General features: G+C 37.7%; 1 protein-coding gene across 3 annotated transcripts in view; it reads left to right on the top strand.

Moving 5' to 3' along the window:
• The window catches only part of COL14A1 (collagen type XIV alpha 1 chain), a 206,602-nt gene that overhangs the window by 76,903 nt on the left and 113,948 nt on the right, over nt 1–15,751 (top strand). For all 3 annotated transcript variants that reach the window (XM_037803228.1, XM_037803230.1, XM_037803229.1), the window contains exons 12-15: nt 1,118–1,263; nt 4,074–4,203; nt 7,535–7,674; nt 15,153–15,279. In XM_037803228.1, the coding sequence (XP_037659156.1) occupies nt 1,118–1,263; nt 4,074–4,203; nt 7,535–7,674; nt 15,153–15,279 (543 nt within the window). The remainder of the gene's footprint in view (nt 1–1,117; nt 1,264–4,073; nt 4,204–7,534; nt 7,675–15,152; nt 15,280–15,751) is intronic.

Here is a 15,751-nt window from a genome sequence, read left to right on the forward strand (position 1 = left end):
ACAGATAATGCATGCACAACACACACATGCGAGTACACACATACTCAGAGAATCATGGGAAGACATAATCTTAAACATCATGATCACCAACTCATTTAATCATTCCAAACGTTAATCGAGTTACTGCGATGTGCTAGGCAGTAGGCAAAATTAAAGCCCTACCCTTGGTAAAACAATAACAATGAAGCAACACCAATAAAAGGAAACATTTCTTGAATGCTTGACTTGTGCCAGGTACTATGATAATAGCTCTCTGTACATTGTTGGATATAACCCTGGCAACAATCTGTGAAGCTGGTGTTAATACCCCCAGTTTGCAGAGATATTTTAGACACAATTCTAATCCTCAACAATGTTTTAGTCTAGTAGGAGGGGATACAAACTAAGGACATGCAAACACTTGAGTGCAATAAAGTGCTATAGGCACTCCAAAAGAACTGTGTTCAGGAAGCTTCAGGTATAAACAGAGACCCAAATTTATGATATCCTGGTTAGAAAAGTAGGCAGGGCCAGATTATGGAGGGCCTTGGAGTATATCTAGAAACTGTGATCTTTCATGTTTTTCAATGGTATCCTTTAAGCCAGGAACTTGAATTGATTCTTAATCCCTTCCCCCCTGCTACCTAAATCTGGCCAATCTTATTTCCAGTTCATTTTCCCATACCCTATTGCTCCTTAGTCTTGTCAAACTATCTCTGATTGGATGTGTCAATGAGTATTTCTTCATTCACACATTTATTCATTCAATCACCCATTCCGTCATTTATTAAATGATCCAATAGCCGTTTTTTAAGGCTGCTACTTACCAGACCCTGTGCTTAGTGTTGGGCATAAAATGATGGGTAGAATAGTCTCCTTGTCCTTGAATGGCTACCAGAGAAGTGTGCCCAGCACTGCAGCAGGATATAAGAAAATAGAAGATGTTGTTCCTTTTAACCAAACGTTCACTATGTCCTCCCTCCAGAAGGGTCTTACACGGTTTATGTGAACAGATATACGGATACAAGTTATCTGAGAAATATGTCATGTTCACCTTACAGAAACTAATACTTAGATTCCTGGAAGGGTGTGAGCACGTGTATAAATGGCTGAACGTTTTTAAAATCTCCCCTTGCAGTTGCATTACCCATGGTTTCTGACCTTGAGCTTTATGATGTGACTGAGAGCAGCCTGCGGGTCCGGTGGAACCCTGTGGCTGGGGCGTCCGGATACCTGGTCCTCTATGCGCCTCTCACCGAGGGCCTGGCAGGGGATGAGAAAGAGGTAAGCCGCCCCTGCCTCCTCGAGTCCCAGAATCCTTCACTTCCTTCAAGTGCTTTCACTGTAAACATTTATTGTATAAAATAAAGAAAATTCAGACTTGTAGTCCTACCACCTAGAAATAGCCACTGTTAACACTTGGTTAACAGGTATTTTCAATGCATTTAAAAAATGTTTTTAACTTTATTTATTGAAAAATTAAAACAAACAACAAAAAAACCCCACATTTGAGACAAAACAAAGCAAAGGATTAAGAAAAACAAATAACCTAAAATAACAGCTTTGCTTCCAACATGTTCCTACCATACCCCAAGAAAATGAATAAACCATATCCAAACAAAGAAATAAGAAAAATAAATAATCTAAAGTAACTACATTGCTTCCAACATGTTTCTACCATGCCTCAAGAAAATTAACAAACCATACTCAAAGGTATAAGAAGAACCAAATAACCTAAAATAACTACTCAATGCATTTTTAATATGCAATTGGAGTTATTACTCTACATAGCATTTCGTAACCTTCTATTTCATTTAATTTATTCTAAATAAACTTCCATGTTATTAAATAATATTATGTGGTCATTTTTAATGTCCACATAGTATTCTGTTGTTGGGTTGTACCAAGACAGATTTAATTAATCCCATGTTATTGGGCATTTAGATAATTTGCTGTATAAATAATGCTCTTGTGAACATTCTTGAACACATACCTTTGCACAGTTGTCTGATTATTTCTTTAGGATAGATGCCTAGAAATTGAGTTTTTCTTCAAATAGTATGTAAATTATTAAGATTTGTATTAGGTGTTACCAAATGGCTCTAGAAAAATTTTATATAATTGCTGTATATGGTTCATGAATGATTTCCCCCCCTATATACACTAAGTTAAATTTTTTTTTACTGATTTGGGAGGCAGACAAATGTGTCTCATTGATTTGAATTTTTGCATTTATTTAATTCAAATAATAAATCTTTAACTTTCAAGTGATTTGTTTTAGTCCTCATTTTTAATTTCTAGGGGGCAGTTTCTATAATGCAGACATTCCAGAAATAAAGAGGAAGGGCCCATGACTTGGGAATTCTGAGTGCTAAACCAAACCAGGCAGGTGGAGGAGATAAGCAAGGTAGTCCTGGAACTGTTTTCTTATATTGTAAAAAAAACCTGCCTTTTGATGACAGAAATCTTTAGGCCCCCAAATATGGTTAATCTGAAGATTAAGAACAGAGCATTGGCAATATGTGTCTCTTCTATTTCCAAAGTTAAGACAGTTTTTGCCCATTTGGATTTAATGTTGATCTGAATTATTTTGGCCAAACAGACTTCCAAATGGTGCCAGAAAGAGGCTCAACCTCACTAAGAAATAGAGAAATAAAAGAAATGCCAGTCACATCCAACGGACTAGCAAAACATTATTTTAAAGTCTGATAATACCACATATTGGTGAGCATGTGGAAAAAGAATTGGTCACATTCTACTGGAAAACACGTAAACTGGGACAGCCACTTGAGAGAACTTATGATGTCTTTTCAAATTGAAGATTATATCATTTTTTAGTTTATATCATAGGGAAATGTGCTGAAGGATTTTTTAATGCAGGTACTTCGTCAGATCAAAATATTTAAAATAACTAACATGTCCATTGAAAAGGGAATGGAAAAATATATTTTTATAACAGAATATCATAAAGGAATTGATGTCATTTCTGTCCTTGTGTATCAATAAAGATCAATATTGACATATAATATTGAAAGAAGATAATTATAAAAAGGTTGCAGTGATAATGTCCATTTAAGTACATTGTTAAAACATACAGAACACAAGTATATATAATTTACAGAATCATCCATATGTATATACAAGTACAAAAAAATGGATACATGCACATCAACATCAAAGTAGAAGTGGTGAACAGTAAGAATGAGAAAATGTCTGTATTATTTTTGGATATATTACCTTTTTAAAAAAAAATGATCTGCAGTCAATATGGTAAAATGTTAATTTATTAAATCTGAGTGGTGGATACATCAGGGTTATTATATTCTTTTATGTGCTTTTATGTATTGAGGTATTTCAAAATTTTTAATTGAAAAATATCAATTGTACGACTGGCAAATGTGGAGATTTGTTATTTTTGTCCCAAAAGATAAATAAAACTAACCTGTGACACATGGTACCACTGAGAATGTTGGCTAGTTTGAGTGATTACAAGGGTCAGAAAGTCATCCCAGAATTAAAAAGCACGTTGCCAAGCTGGGTGTCAAATTGGTTTGTCTCTTCTGAATACTAGAAGGGACTTGCTATCCAACTGGACAGACCTTCTTATTGAATGGGACAGCAAAACTGACTCAGCTCCATCAGGCTTGAAGCGGAAACCGGGCGTCCAGCCAGGGGACTGGTTAGAATTAGCCGAGTGGTGACAGATGCCCACATGGCCCTGCCTCCAGCATGCCGGCCGGGAGCTTGCACTCTTTTTCTAGAAGACATTTCTGATTCAAGTCCACCCACACTGTTCTGGGGACCATATACTTGACTCTGTTATTATGGCGGCAATTGCCTTTTGTCCAGATGTAGAGTTATCCTAAGACAGCATGCAAGGGTAGGTTCAGCTTTATATGGTTCCATGGTATCTGTTCTTAATATGAGTTGACACAAGACAGTGAAAAAAATTATGACTAAAGCCTGTTTGATGAAGGGACTGTGAGGACACACAGTGTCTCGCCTTCCATGAAGTTGCACCTTTATTCAGTTCCACTGTGCAGCGTTACTCACACGCATTGGCAGATGATCTGATAACAGTGTGTTCTTTTCAGATGAAAATTGGAGAGACCCACACAGACATTGAATTGAGTGACTTGTTGCCCAATACGGAATACACAGTGACGGTTTATGCCATGTTTGGAGAAGAGGCCAGTGATCCTGTTACAGGACAAGAAACAACATGTGAGCAAATACAGTCATTCAGATGAAATGTTGTGATAAAAGCCCAAATAAATATTGGGTTGTTAATTGGAAATACTGGTTTAGGTTGAAGCCTCTTAACAACAGACTGTAACTTTTTTTTACATTTAGAGCATGTAAATGTACATCTTCTAGTCTTGTATTATTATGAGAGATATGGAACTTTAGCATCGTCTCAATCATTCCACTGTCTTTTTCTAAATCTAAATGCTAGAAGAGAATATAGAGGAAAGAGCATGGGCTTTGGAATCAGAGCTGCCAAGACTGAAATCCAGCTCTGTCATATTTTAGCTAAAGGATAACAGGCAATTTATGTAACTTTTAAAAATCTATAAAAGGAGGAACAATAACCTTACATCTTAGGGTTGGTGTGAAGTTAAATTGCAGTAGTACGTGTGAACGCCGTTATCACCTAATCAGTACTTTTTTCCCACTTCTTATATCAACGTTTCCAAACTTTTTTCTAAAAATCTTTACTGTCCTTCTTATTAGAGGTCATTACTATTACAATTAGTTTTTTTTTAATTGAGTCTATGTACAAAATTCATATTTTTATGAAATGTATGTTTATTTTGTTTTTTCTTTTGGCAGACATATGTAGACAAAGTACTATCATGGCATACTAATGATGCTTGCCATGTAGCATTAAAAATATGGTTCTACTCATGGCTTATTGAAATATAAAAAGGTGCAGGGAGAGTTGGGGTCTTATCTGGCCTCTTTACCACCCTGAGCCTACGGGGTAGTAAATAGTGCAATTTCTGCAGTGTCTTTGTTTCTAAGACTCTACTTGGGAAAATGTACATAGAAGTTTAAAGACAAGGAAAGAAACTCTCCCCACACCCATCCTTTGTTAGTGGAGGCTGTGCTGCTGTCACTACTAGTCAGAGAAAGACCAGGGTAATAAAAACAACAAACAAAAAAACTGAGAGAGCCCCAGGCAAAAGAGGAAAATAAATAATTCATGCCAGAAAGCATCTAACATTCACTTGAATTTTGAGAACTTGTCGGTTTGAAAGAAGTGTAATTTTCCAACTTCTCATCTCTCTTTGACTCAGATTGCTCACAGCTTTATTATTATTTTTTTTAAATGTACATAACTCTTTCCCAGCATTAGTAGTTGATTAAAAAAAGATGTTCTGGGTACTTCTTCCTGAGATTGGCATTTTTATGCATGGAGAAAACTCAACAGTATTATTCCAAATTTAACTGAACTTCAGAAAATTTAGAGCCAAGCATGCAAAACATAAAAATAATTATTTTGCTGTTCTCTCTCCTATACTTTTTTCTCTAGCCCTTTATTGTCAAGGAATCAGTGTGTTTGGAATTAATGAAAAAATTGGTCTTTGGCATTAGGCCTTTGGTTAATGAAGAAAATTGGGCCATCGTGCTTTGTGGCTATAGCTGTTAATTGTCTTGATTTACCTTCAAGGTTTTTGATCTTCTGGCTCTAACAGAACTATTTGAGCTTGTGTTTCATGTATGGCATGTGTGTGCAAGTGTGTGTGTGTGTGAGAGAGAGAGCAAGAGAGGGAGGGAGAGAAGGAGGGTGACAGAGAAGGAGGGTGACAGGGTGTGTGGGAGAGAATGTGCAAACTGGTTAGCATCACAGACTCTGGAATAAATTGCCTGGATTAAACTAACTGTTCTCTGCTCCTATTAACTGCATAAACTTGGCCAAGTTACCTAATCTCTCTGAGCCTCAATTTCCTCATCTATATAATGGGAATAATTGTAGTTTTAACCTTGAAGACTAATGTAAGGATTTAATGAGTTAACATGTCATGTGTCAGGCACATGGAAAATACTCAGTGGATGTTAACAGATATTATTAATATTATTAATAACAGATATTAATAACAGATATTATTATTAATTAATTAATTAATGTTAACAGATACTATTAATGTGCAATGACTTGAGATACTTTCAAAGTTTACTGGTAATTTTTAGTCTGTTGAATCAGAAGGGGGTCCTTGAAGAAATATCCAATGGCTAAAGAATTGATAGTTAGGAATCTGCAGAAATACCAACACCTCTTTAAATATGTTTGAAGCAATAATAAAGCATTTATTTAATCTCACAAAACCCTTGTGATTTATCCAACAAATATTTTTTGAGTTCTTGCTATGTTGAGGATAAAGCTGGGAACAAAATTAAACCAAATTCCCCAATCTGCTGAGATTACAATATACTAGGGGAAAGAGACAGTAAACCAATAAAGATGCAATGAAAACAAAAGCAAGGAAAGGAGATAGTGTTGGCATGGAAGAATTATTTTAAATTAGGCGATCATGGAAAGCCTCACCAAGTAGGTCAGATATGTTTGGAAATCTTAAAGAGGTGAGGAAACCAACCATTCAGATATCTGTGGGGAAGAGGCTTCAAGGCTGAGGGATAGAAGTGCAGTGGCCTTACGTTTGAGCACACTTGGCCAGTTCCAGGACCAGAAAGGATGCCAGCGAGTGGCGTGAGCAAAGAAGAGAGGGATAGGAGAAGGGGTCACTGAGATGCCAGAGGGCCAGGTATGAGGAGTCTTGCACACAACTGTAAGACTGTGGGTTGACTCTGAGGGATTTGGGAAGCCATTTGGAGGGTTTTGTGCAGAGAATAAAAGGATCTGATTTGCATTTTTTTAAAAGGGTCACTTTAGCTGCTCACTTGAGAAGAGCTACATTGAGGGGAAATGGAAGCAGAGAGATCAGCTGGGAGGTCACTTTAAAGTCCAGGGCAATAGGTGATAGTGCCTTTTCCCAAGATGGCAGCAGTGGGGGTGAAGAGAAGCAGTCAGATTCTGGATATAGATTGAAGGAATTGAAGATAGACTAGAAATAGGCTGTGAGAGAAGGGAGAAGCCAGGTGGACTCCAAGGTTTTCTTCCTGAGCGATGGAAGAATAGTTTCCACTTACTCAAAGGGAAAGAGTGAAGGGAGAGCAGATAAGAGAGGGAGGTGGCTAAGACTTGATTTCGAGTGTCCTGGCTTTTGATCCAATGGTTTTGTCATTTACATCAGGCCATAATAATAGCACTTATTAGAGAAAAAAGACATGGAAAATTTACCTACATCTTGTTTATTTCAAAGCATGTTTAACTTATTACTACTATTCACTCTGTACAAAGGGACTATTTTTTCTCTTAAGGAGAGCACATTATTGAATTTTTGTGAGACAATTCACTGGTTATTTTAGGGTTAGAGATTATTCTCCGGGAGATTATTTTTCATGTGTAAGTAGTTCAGAAGTTGGGATGTTGTTTCTTGACTTTTTACATATGTGTCATTAAAATTTTTTTTTCTTTTCCATTGCTGCAAAGTACCTTTAAGTCCACCAAGAAACCTGAGAATCTCCAATATTGGCTCGAACAGTGCTCGATTAAGTTGGGATCCAACTTCAAGTAACGTCATTGGTTATCGAATTTTATATAACAACGAAGATGAGACTGAAATCAATGAGGCAAGTTGTGGAACATGAAATATATTATGTGGGTAGTTGTGTGTTAGTTATCTATTGCTGCATAACCAATCATCCCAAAACCATGATAATGGTTTAAAACCATGATAATCATTTATCTCTCATAGTTACCATGGATCAGGAATTGGGGCCACTCATAAGGTGTAGCCAGATAGTGGCAAGAGCTGGAGCCATCTTGACAGGCTCTTTACTCACACATCTGGTGCCTGGTCTGGGAAGACTGGTGCAACTTGGGGTGGGAGCAACTTTCTCAATCTCTAGGAAGACTCTTCCCATGATGTCTCCAGCATGGCAGCTAAAGGGGTGCTGGACTTTTTACATGTTGACCCAGGAGTCCCAAAACATGTATCCAAAGAGAGACTTCCAGATGAAAGCCCTATCACTTTTAATGACCTGGACTCAGAAGTCACCTAATATCACCTTGACCATCCTCCATTGCTAGGTGAGGGTAGGAGAGGTGACAAGGCCTTGCCTGGATTCAGGGTGGGGAGGAGCACAGATCCCACCTCTGGTAGAAGGCTTGTTATTCACATTATAAGAGGGGCCTGTGGGCTGTGAGATAAATATTAATATGGTCATCTTTGGAAAATACAGTCTTCCACACTGGGACAGAATTGGGGAAGTGTGTATCTTTGTAAAAATATTAAACTAGAAGTGACGTCAGTGTTATCTAGGTTATTTCTCTGTTTTGGGGCAAGTTGGCATCTGAAAGACACTAGGTGAGCTTAGATGAGATTAAACTGGAAAATGAATATTCCAGTTTTCTGTAGGAATATATTTTCAAATCATGGAAATTATGAAAACCAATGAAGACATAGTATCTTTCACACAGCAACAATATTTTTGAAATTATTTTCCTGGAAATATGTTTTAATAAGAGAGATAAAATGATTTTAATTTTTTTCTTATTTTGGTCCAAGAAGCTAACAAAAAGAGGGAAGTATGTGGACTTGCATCATTTTTATTTTCTGATCGAACAAAGCAAATACTTTCATATAGAAAGACAAAGTTTTTCCTACAACTACATTCAAGCAGTATTTTACGGAATGCTCCCTCATATAGGACATTGGGTGACAGATGGACAATATCTGCATACGGTAGAAATACTGTTCTAATGGACACATCTTTCATTAACCTTCATAAATCCTGAAAGTAAATGTTTTTGATGAGGCTGGGATAATTTAGACTAGATGCTTTGTTTCTGAAGATAGGAGCCTGGAATAGTAAAAATTTTTGTCACTGTCTTGGTCTACCAGAGCTGCTATGACAAATAACCACACACTGGTTTTGTTTAACCAACTAGAATTTATTGGTATCTGATTTTAAAGGCCAGAATTCCTAAACAAGTCCTCAGCAAAACCATACTTTCTCTTGGAGTCTGTAGCCTGTTGGTGATGGTTTGCCACAATTCTTGGGATTCTTTGACTTTCATCTCTGCCTCCATCACCTGGCAATGTCTTTGGTCTCCTCCTGTGGCTTTCTCTGACGTCTGGCCTCTGCGTCTTCTGACTTCTTCCAGTTTCTGGTTTCTACTGATTAACTTCTGAATTTCCTCTCTTCATAAGGCTTCCAGTCATATGGTTTAAGACCAATCCTGATTCAATTTGGCCACAACTTAATTCATAAAAACATCTTCAGAAGGTCCTATTTACAAATGGGTTCACACCCACAAGAATGATGATTAAGATCACAAACATGTCTTTTGTTGGATTACAAGATTCAATCCACCACAGTCACCAATAATAAATTGACTAGTTTCCCAAGGGTGCAAATTCAACTGGTGGATAATGTAAATGAGTAAAATGGGTTATTCCACATGTAGAAATAGTCACATCTGCAAAGAAATACATTCTCTCCTGTTTTTCTTGAAACATGATGCTAATTTAGCTATATTTTGTATTCTCACTTTTGGGACATGGATAGAAAAGAAATTCTCTACTCTAAGACAGCAATTCAAGACTGATAATGACAGTGGACGCTTGGCTTCAGTGCCAGGAATGCCAGGGCATGGTGGGAACTGGTGTGCTGGGGAGTGCGTGTCCACCCAAGAGGCAGCTGGAATCAGTGCCTGCAGGTGGCTGGGGCAGAGAGAGCCAGGCTCGGGGCTGCCAGATCTTTTAACTCTTGAAGAGATGCCAGGGATTTCTATTTTTAAGTGAAACTTAACAATTTAAAAATGTTGGCTTGTTAAACAGTCAAAGTAACACAACTATATTCACCTATAAATATTTGTTCACTGTAGAGCAACCTTCTTTGATAATAACTTTTAATAACACAACCTTTCTTATATGTATATTTGTTCTATTTATAAATATAGTCATATAATGTGATAAATTATGTTTATGAGGCTATTCTGACTGGTTATGGTATTTTGAGCTATCTACCTTTACAAAATATGGCCCCAGACCAGGATACCTATTGATAACATTTGGGTGCTTTTTGTAGTTTTTTTCCCATCTTGGAAACATCTTTAGCACTAGCTATTTCTAAGTGTATTGGAAATGCAGACACTTACCAAACTCTGTTTGGCAAAACTGAACTTAAAATATGAGTAAATGGGCTATGGGTTAAGGTCTGAGAAAATTTTCTTTGGATAAAATGCAAAAATGATGCATGAATTTTATAACATCCATTTTGACTAGTTTGTGTCCGTGTGTGTGTGTATTTTCTTACTTCTTAATACTTAACCATGGACTTGTGAGTTGAGTTGCTGGATAAGTGTCTTTCATTTAAGTGAAGTAGAACTTTACTTAATTTGGGAATATGTGATATTAAGGGTGACTATTCCTACTAGATTTTGCTTTACTTTTAAGTAATTTAAGCTTCCATTTATAGATAATGCAACAATTGGGTTTTTAGGATATTTGACTCTAAAACATTCTGGAATGAATTTTAGAATGTCCCACCTAAAATCTCCTTAGGAAATAACTTGTGATTGACTGTAAAAAGCTTTTAAAATTAATATTTAATTAATATTTCTCTGCTTCACTTCCTTCCGTCCTCCCTCTCTCTCTCCCACCTTCTCTTTCTTTTCCTCTTCCTCTGCTTCCTCCTCTTCCTTTCCCTCTCTGTCCTTTTTCTGTCTTAGCCCTTACCTTCACTTTTTGGAGACCAAGGAAGAAGAATAAAACAGGACATTTAAACAATTGTGTGCATTGATGTGGGTGATGGTGGTGGTGGTGGTGGTGGTGACGGCAGCTAACACCTGTTCAGTGCTTATCGTGAGACAGGTACTCTTCTGAGCACTTTACAGACACCTCATGCAGTCCTTACAGAACCAGATGCTGTCAAAGCCTAACTTGCCATACTAAGGACAGGCTCCATCTTGATAGCCTACACTGAAAGGATCTGGGAGAAATGTGTAAACATGATGGTGAATTAACTGCTGCCATGTGAGTTTTATAAATGCAAAGGCTGCAATTCTGAAATCAAAGAGACAAGCCCAGTCCCAACAGCGATGACTCAGCCACAGAGCCCAGAGCAGGCCCAGGTCCCTCATTCCTCATTGAGGACACTTTCCTCGCCCCTCCCCAAGTTAGGCTCTCATTAAGTTTAGCTAGATGGTTCCAATAATTATTCTCAAAATAGTTGCATAACCATGAGATCATGGTTATTTTTAATCATTTCCTCAGATTCCTCTCCCACATTAAAAATGCTACAAAATAAACTCAGTTCCAGAAATATTTTTAAACATAATTAGACTTTTGATATAAATATGTGATAACTAAAGGTTTTCATTTGAGGAAATAAAAAAATCAATAATATAAAAGATAGTCTATTTGGTGCCAAATGGAATGCTTTAATGAATAAACTGGATCTTTTAGAAAGATTATATGGTGGTTTGAAGCTGTATGTATTCCAGAAAAACATGTTCTTAAATCTCATCCATTCCTTGGGTGTGAACCCAATGTAAGTAGGGCCTTTGGATGAGGCAGCTTCAATTAAGGTGTGACCCACCTTGATCAGGATGGATCTTAATCCTCTTTATAAGTGGAATGAAATTTAGACACACCGAGAAAAAGCCATGGGAAACAAGAGGCTGAAATGGAACCCAGAAAGGAAGGAAAGGACCAGGAGGTGCTGCCATGTGCCTTGCCCTTGCCATGTGACAGAGGAGCCAAGGATCACCAGCAGCCAGCCCCAGAACACCATAGTATTCTGGTAGAAAGCATCGCCTTGATGATGCCTTGATTTGGATATTTTCCCAGCTTCAAAACCGTGAGCAAATAAATTCCCATTGTTTACCCCAACCCATTTCATGATATTTGCTTGAGTAGTTTAGAAAACTAAAACAGAGTGTGTGTGTGTGTGTATATATACATAAAATTTCCACTTTTAGTCTCTTGTCATACCTATAAAATATTGATTTTAATTGTTTTTGTGTTCAAATTTTGACATCTTTGCAACATTCCTGTTTGTCACAGATTTGAGATTTAGATATGAGGTCAAGGCCTAACTTTGCATCCCAGGCTAGTTAGTTAAGTTCTTTGGGTCTCAGTTTCCTAATTTATAAAATGGTTATAAAAAGTACCTAAGGTTTTGGGTGGGTTGGGGGACTAAACAAAACAAAGAATATAAAGTCTCTGACACATTTGTATTGCTTAATATGATTAAACAAGAGATAGCAATATACAAATATATGTCTTGACCTTAGATTTTAAATATGAATTTGTCTTTTCTGTAAGTTTGAGTAATGAAGACATACAGTAAATAGTGTTTAAAAGCATGGGAGATAGAGTCTGAAACACTTGCTTTTAAGTTCTAGGATTAACTCTATCCCTTTAGCAAGTTCCTTAACTTTTTGGAGTCTCATTATTCCCAGTCTTCAAATTGGAAGTTGCATTCATTTCTCAGCTGCTAAAATAAATACCATACAATGGGTTGACTTAATAACGAGAATTTACTGGCTCAGAATTTCGAAGGCTGGAAGGCTTGCTTTCTCCTGGGGTCGTTATCTTCTGGCTGGTAATCTTTGGGGTTCCCTGTCTTTTTCATCAGTGGCAATGCACATGGTGGTGTTTTCTTTTTCTTATGGGTTAGTTGACTTCCAGCTTCAAGCTGCTCCCCAGGGCTTCCTTTCCGTGCCCAATTTCCTTTGCTTATAAAGACTTCAGCCATATTGGATTAAGGCCCACCCTCATTTAGTTTGGGCACACTTTAACTAATAACATCTTCAAAGGTCCTATTTATGAATGGGTTCACACCCACAGGACCAGGGGTTGGGACCTGAACATTGCCTTTTGTGGGGGACATGATTCAATCCCCAACAGGGTTAGTAATTAGCTGCCTGTATAGGATTGTGGTAAAGAATGAATTAATGCATATAAAGCAATCATAATGTCCAGGCCAGAGTAAACACTAAATGCTAAGAATTATCTGTAAAATTGTCAGGCCCTGATTTCGAAGAAGATAATAAATTATTTCAGGGTAACCAACACCCCAAAACACAGTAGCTTAAAATAACAGCCCATGGTTATGCAACTAGGACAGCTCATCTCTACTCTATGTGGTGGCAGCTGGGGAGATGCTTGCAATCATCTGGAAGCTTGACTGGGCTGGAACTTCCTAGATGACTTCACTTCCATGTCTGGCACCTTAGCTGGGGCGGCCAGAAAGGCTGGGGTTGGCTGGAAAGACGGGTTGGCTGGGCCTCTCTCTCCAGAAGTGCAGTTCAGGCTTCAAAAGGGTGAAAATGGAAGCTTCTCTCCTCAGGGTTGGCACTCGTGTTTTGACCTGCAGTTGGATAGAGTTGTATATGGTTCTGGGGCCAGCCCTTATTTTAGATGAGCCCTTTCTTATTCCTTTAAAAATGACTCTTTGGTGCTTCTACCTTCATTTTCATTCTTGTTCTATTCACTGAAAAAAAAAATGCAATTCACCAGACAGTGGTGAATAGTGAAATCAGGTTCTGCCCTCAAGGGGCTCACAGTTTATGCAGATGATAGACATTAAACAAGTACACAAAGAAATAAAATACTTTCAGGCTGTGATTGGTGCTAGGGAAGAGACAAACAAGGGGCAGTGTTGGAGAAGAACCCTACTGAGACAGGTGGAGAGAGAAAACCCCCCTGAGGAGGTGGAATTTAAGTGTAGTTGCAACACATGAGGAAGACCTGATTTTGAAAAGAGCCAGTGAAAGAGAATCCTAGACAAAATGCATGGCATGTGCAAAGGCCCTGCGGTGGGAAAAATGTGGACCTGACAGAAGGCCAGTTTGACTCAAGAGCAGTGTGCCCTTAGGAATGTGTGGTATAGAGAAGGCACAGTGTCCAGATTATGCAAGACTAAGGGGTCATGGCAGGAAGCTTGGTTTTGATTTGGAGGACAATGGAAAGCTAATGAAAGTTTTAGGTAGGGAAGGGATGCACTGTATATTTTTATACAGGTGCCTTGACTGCCATGAGCAAATACGTACAGTGGGCATAGTCACCTTCCCTATAACCTCAGGTTTTATCAAGATTCATCATCAGTAGTAATTGTAAAAACAGATCTCATCGATATTACTGCAAAATGTCCCTTGAAAACATTTTAAGCAGGATCTTTCATGGCACAGTCTTCTCTTGGGTAAACTCATTCATCTCTTCAATTTTCCAGAATATCACCAGAGCTACGGCCTCTTATTGTAAGTACCTACACATAGGGTTTTTGTGAGGACAAAAGGAGCAGATGTATGTAAATGGCTTAGGAGGGGCATCATTTATGTGGACTACAGTATGTCCCCTGGACTATGCAGCCTTAAACCAGACATTTCAGTTACGTTCATAGATTTGCCAAGTAGACAAAGCTGTCTAATCTTTCTCTGACCCTGAGGATGACTTTTGTCTTCTCAGACCCTGCCCTCATCTCCTCTTTATGGTTCCTTTCTCAGAATCTGTTCTTAGTTGTCCAGTTTCCTTTCTTGTCCTACCCTTTCCTAACTCCCTTCATCCTATCCTCAGGACTTATCCCGTGTGTGTCCTACAGAGGTTGGTAGGTATTTTTCCCAAAGATACCTTCCTATGGAAGATAAAGGGATATTTCAAATATTGTCTATATTCTTGAATACCCATATATTCTGATTCTTCCCTTTCATTTTTGCTCCCCTATGTGACTCTTATCAGAGTTATTAGCTTAGCAGTGAAGCTGAAAACTGGCTGTTCCTTGCAGATCGGTCCAGAAACGTTACATTTGTTTATGTTAGCCTCATTGCCTGCACTTTAGTTGTCTGCACTTTAGTTTCCATATCCTTAATGAGTGAAAATAATGTTGATTGCAAAGTTCTCCTGAGAATTAATTAACAGGAATCTATTTAAGGGTATAAGATTAGACATGTGTATGTATAAAGTTGACTAGTTCCATAATTGAATGATTTTTTTTGCCATATTTCTAGCTCTGTTGCCAGCCAAGTGAGTTATAGACAATAAAATGATTTCTGTTTCCAGCATTTTGAATATAGCTATTATTTGTTCTCTCTTTTGCAGGTTGAAGTCGATCCTGTTACTACATTCCCTCTGAAAGGCTTGACACCCCTCACAGAGTATGATGTTGCCATCTTCTCCATCTATGATGAAGGGCAGTCAGAGCCTCTGACTGGCACGTTTATCACAGGTAAGCTTTATCATGGTTTTGAAAAGTTCCCAAGAATAACTATATAGAAACCAGAACACAGAGCAGCCTCTTCAATTGTGATTTTGAAGAGACTGCATTTTAATTTTTATTTCTTTTATATACTTATAATTAGAAGAGAAAAATTAGGTGACCAATATGTGTACTGGCTAATTATTTTCTATTGAAGCAAGGGAAAGAGAAAATAGCATGTAAATTCAAAAGGTCTCAGTTAAAATCAAACACTGTTTTCTTCTTAATCTCACGTCTGTTTCTTTTATTCTGTCTATGTAAAATTTTTTTCATACTTCTTTCATTCGTTTGAGTGTTAATATTAAGTTGACCTTTCAAAATTGCTGATGTCTAACAGTTATTGACCTATAAAAATGACAGTTTCATATTACTTAACCCAATACATGAGCCTATAACCAATTTTGCATTTTAATGGGGCCCGAAAAATTAATGCAACAATATG

The sequence above is a fragment of the Choloepus didactylus genome, chromosome 14, assembly GCF_015220235.1.
Source record: "Choloepus didactylus isolate mChoDid1 chromosome 14, mChoDid1.pri, whole genome shotgun sequence".
In the NCBI taxonomy this organism is placed as follows: Eukaryota; Metazoa; Chordata; class Mammalia; order Pilosa; family Megalonychidae; genus Choloepus; species Choloepus didactylus.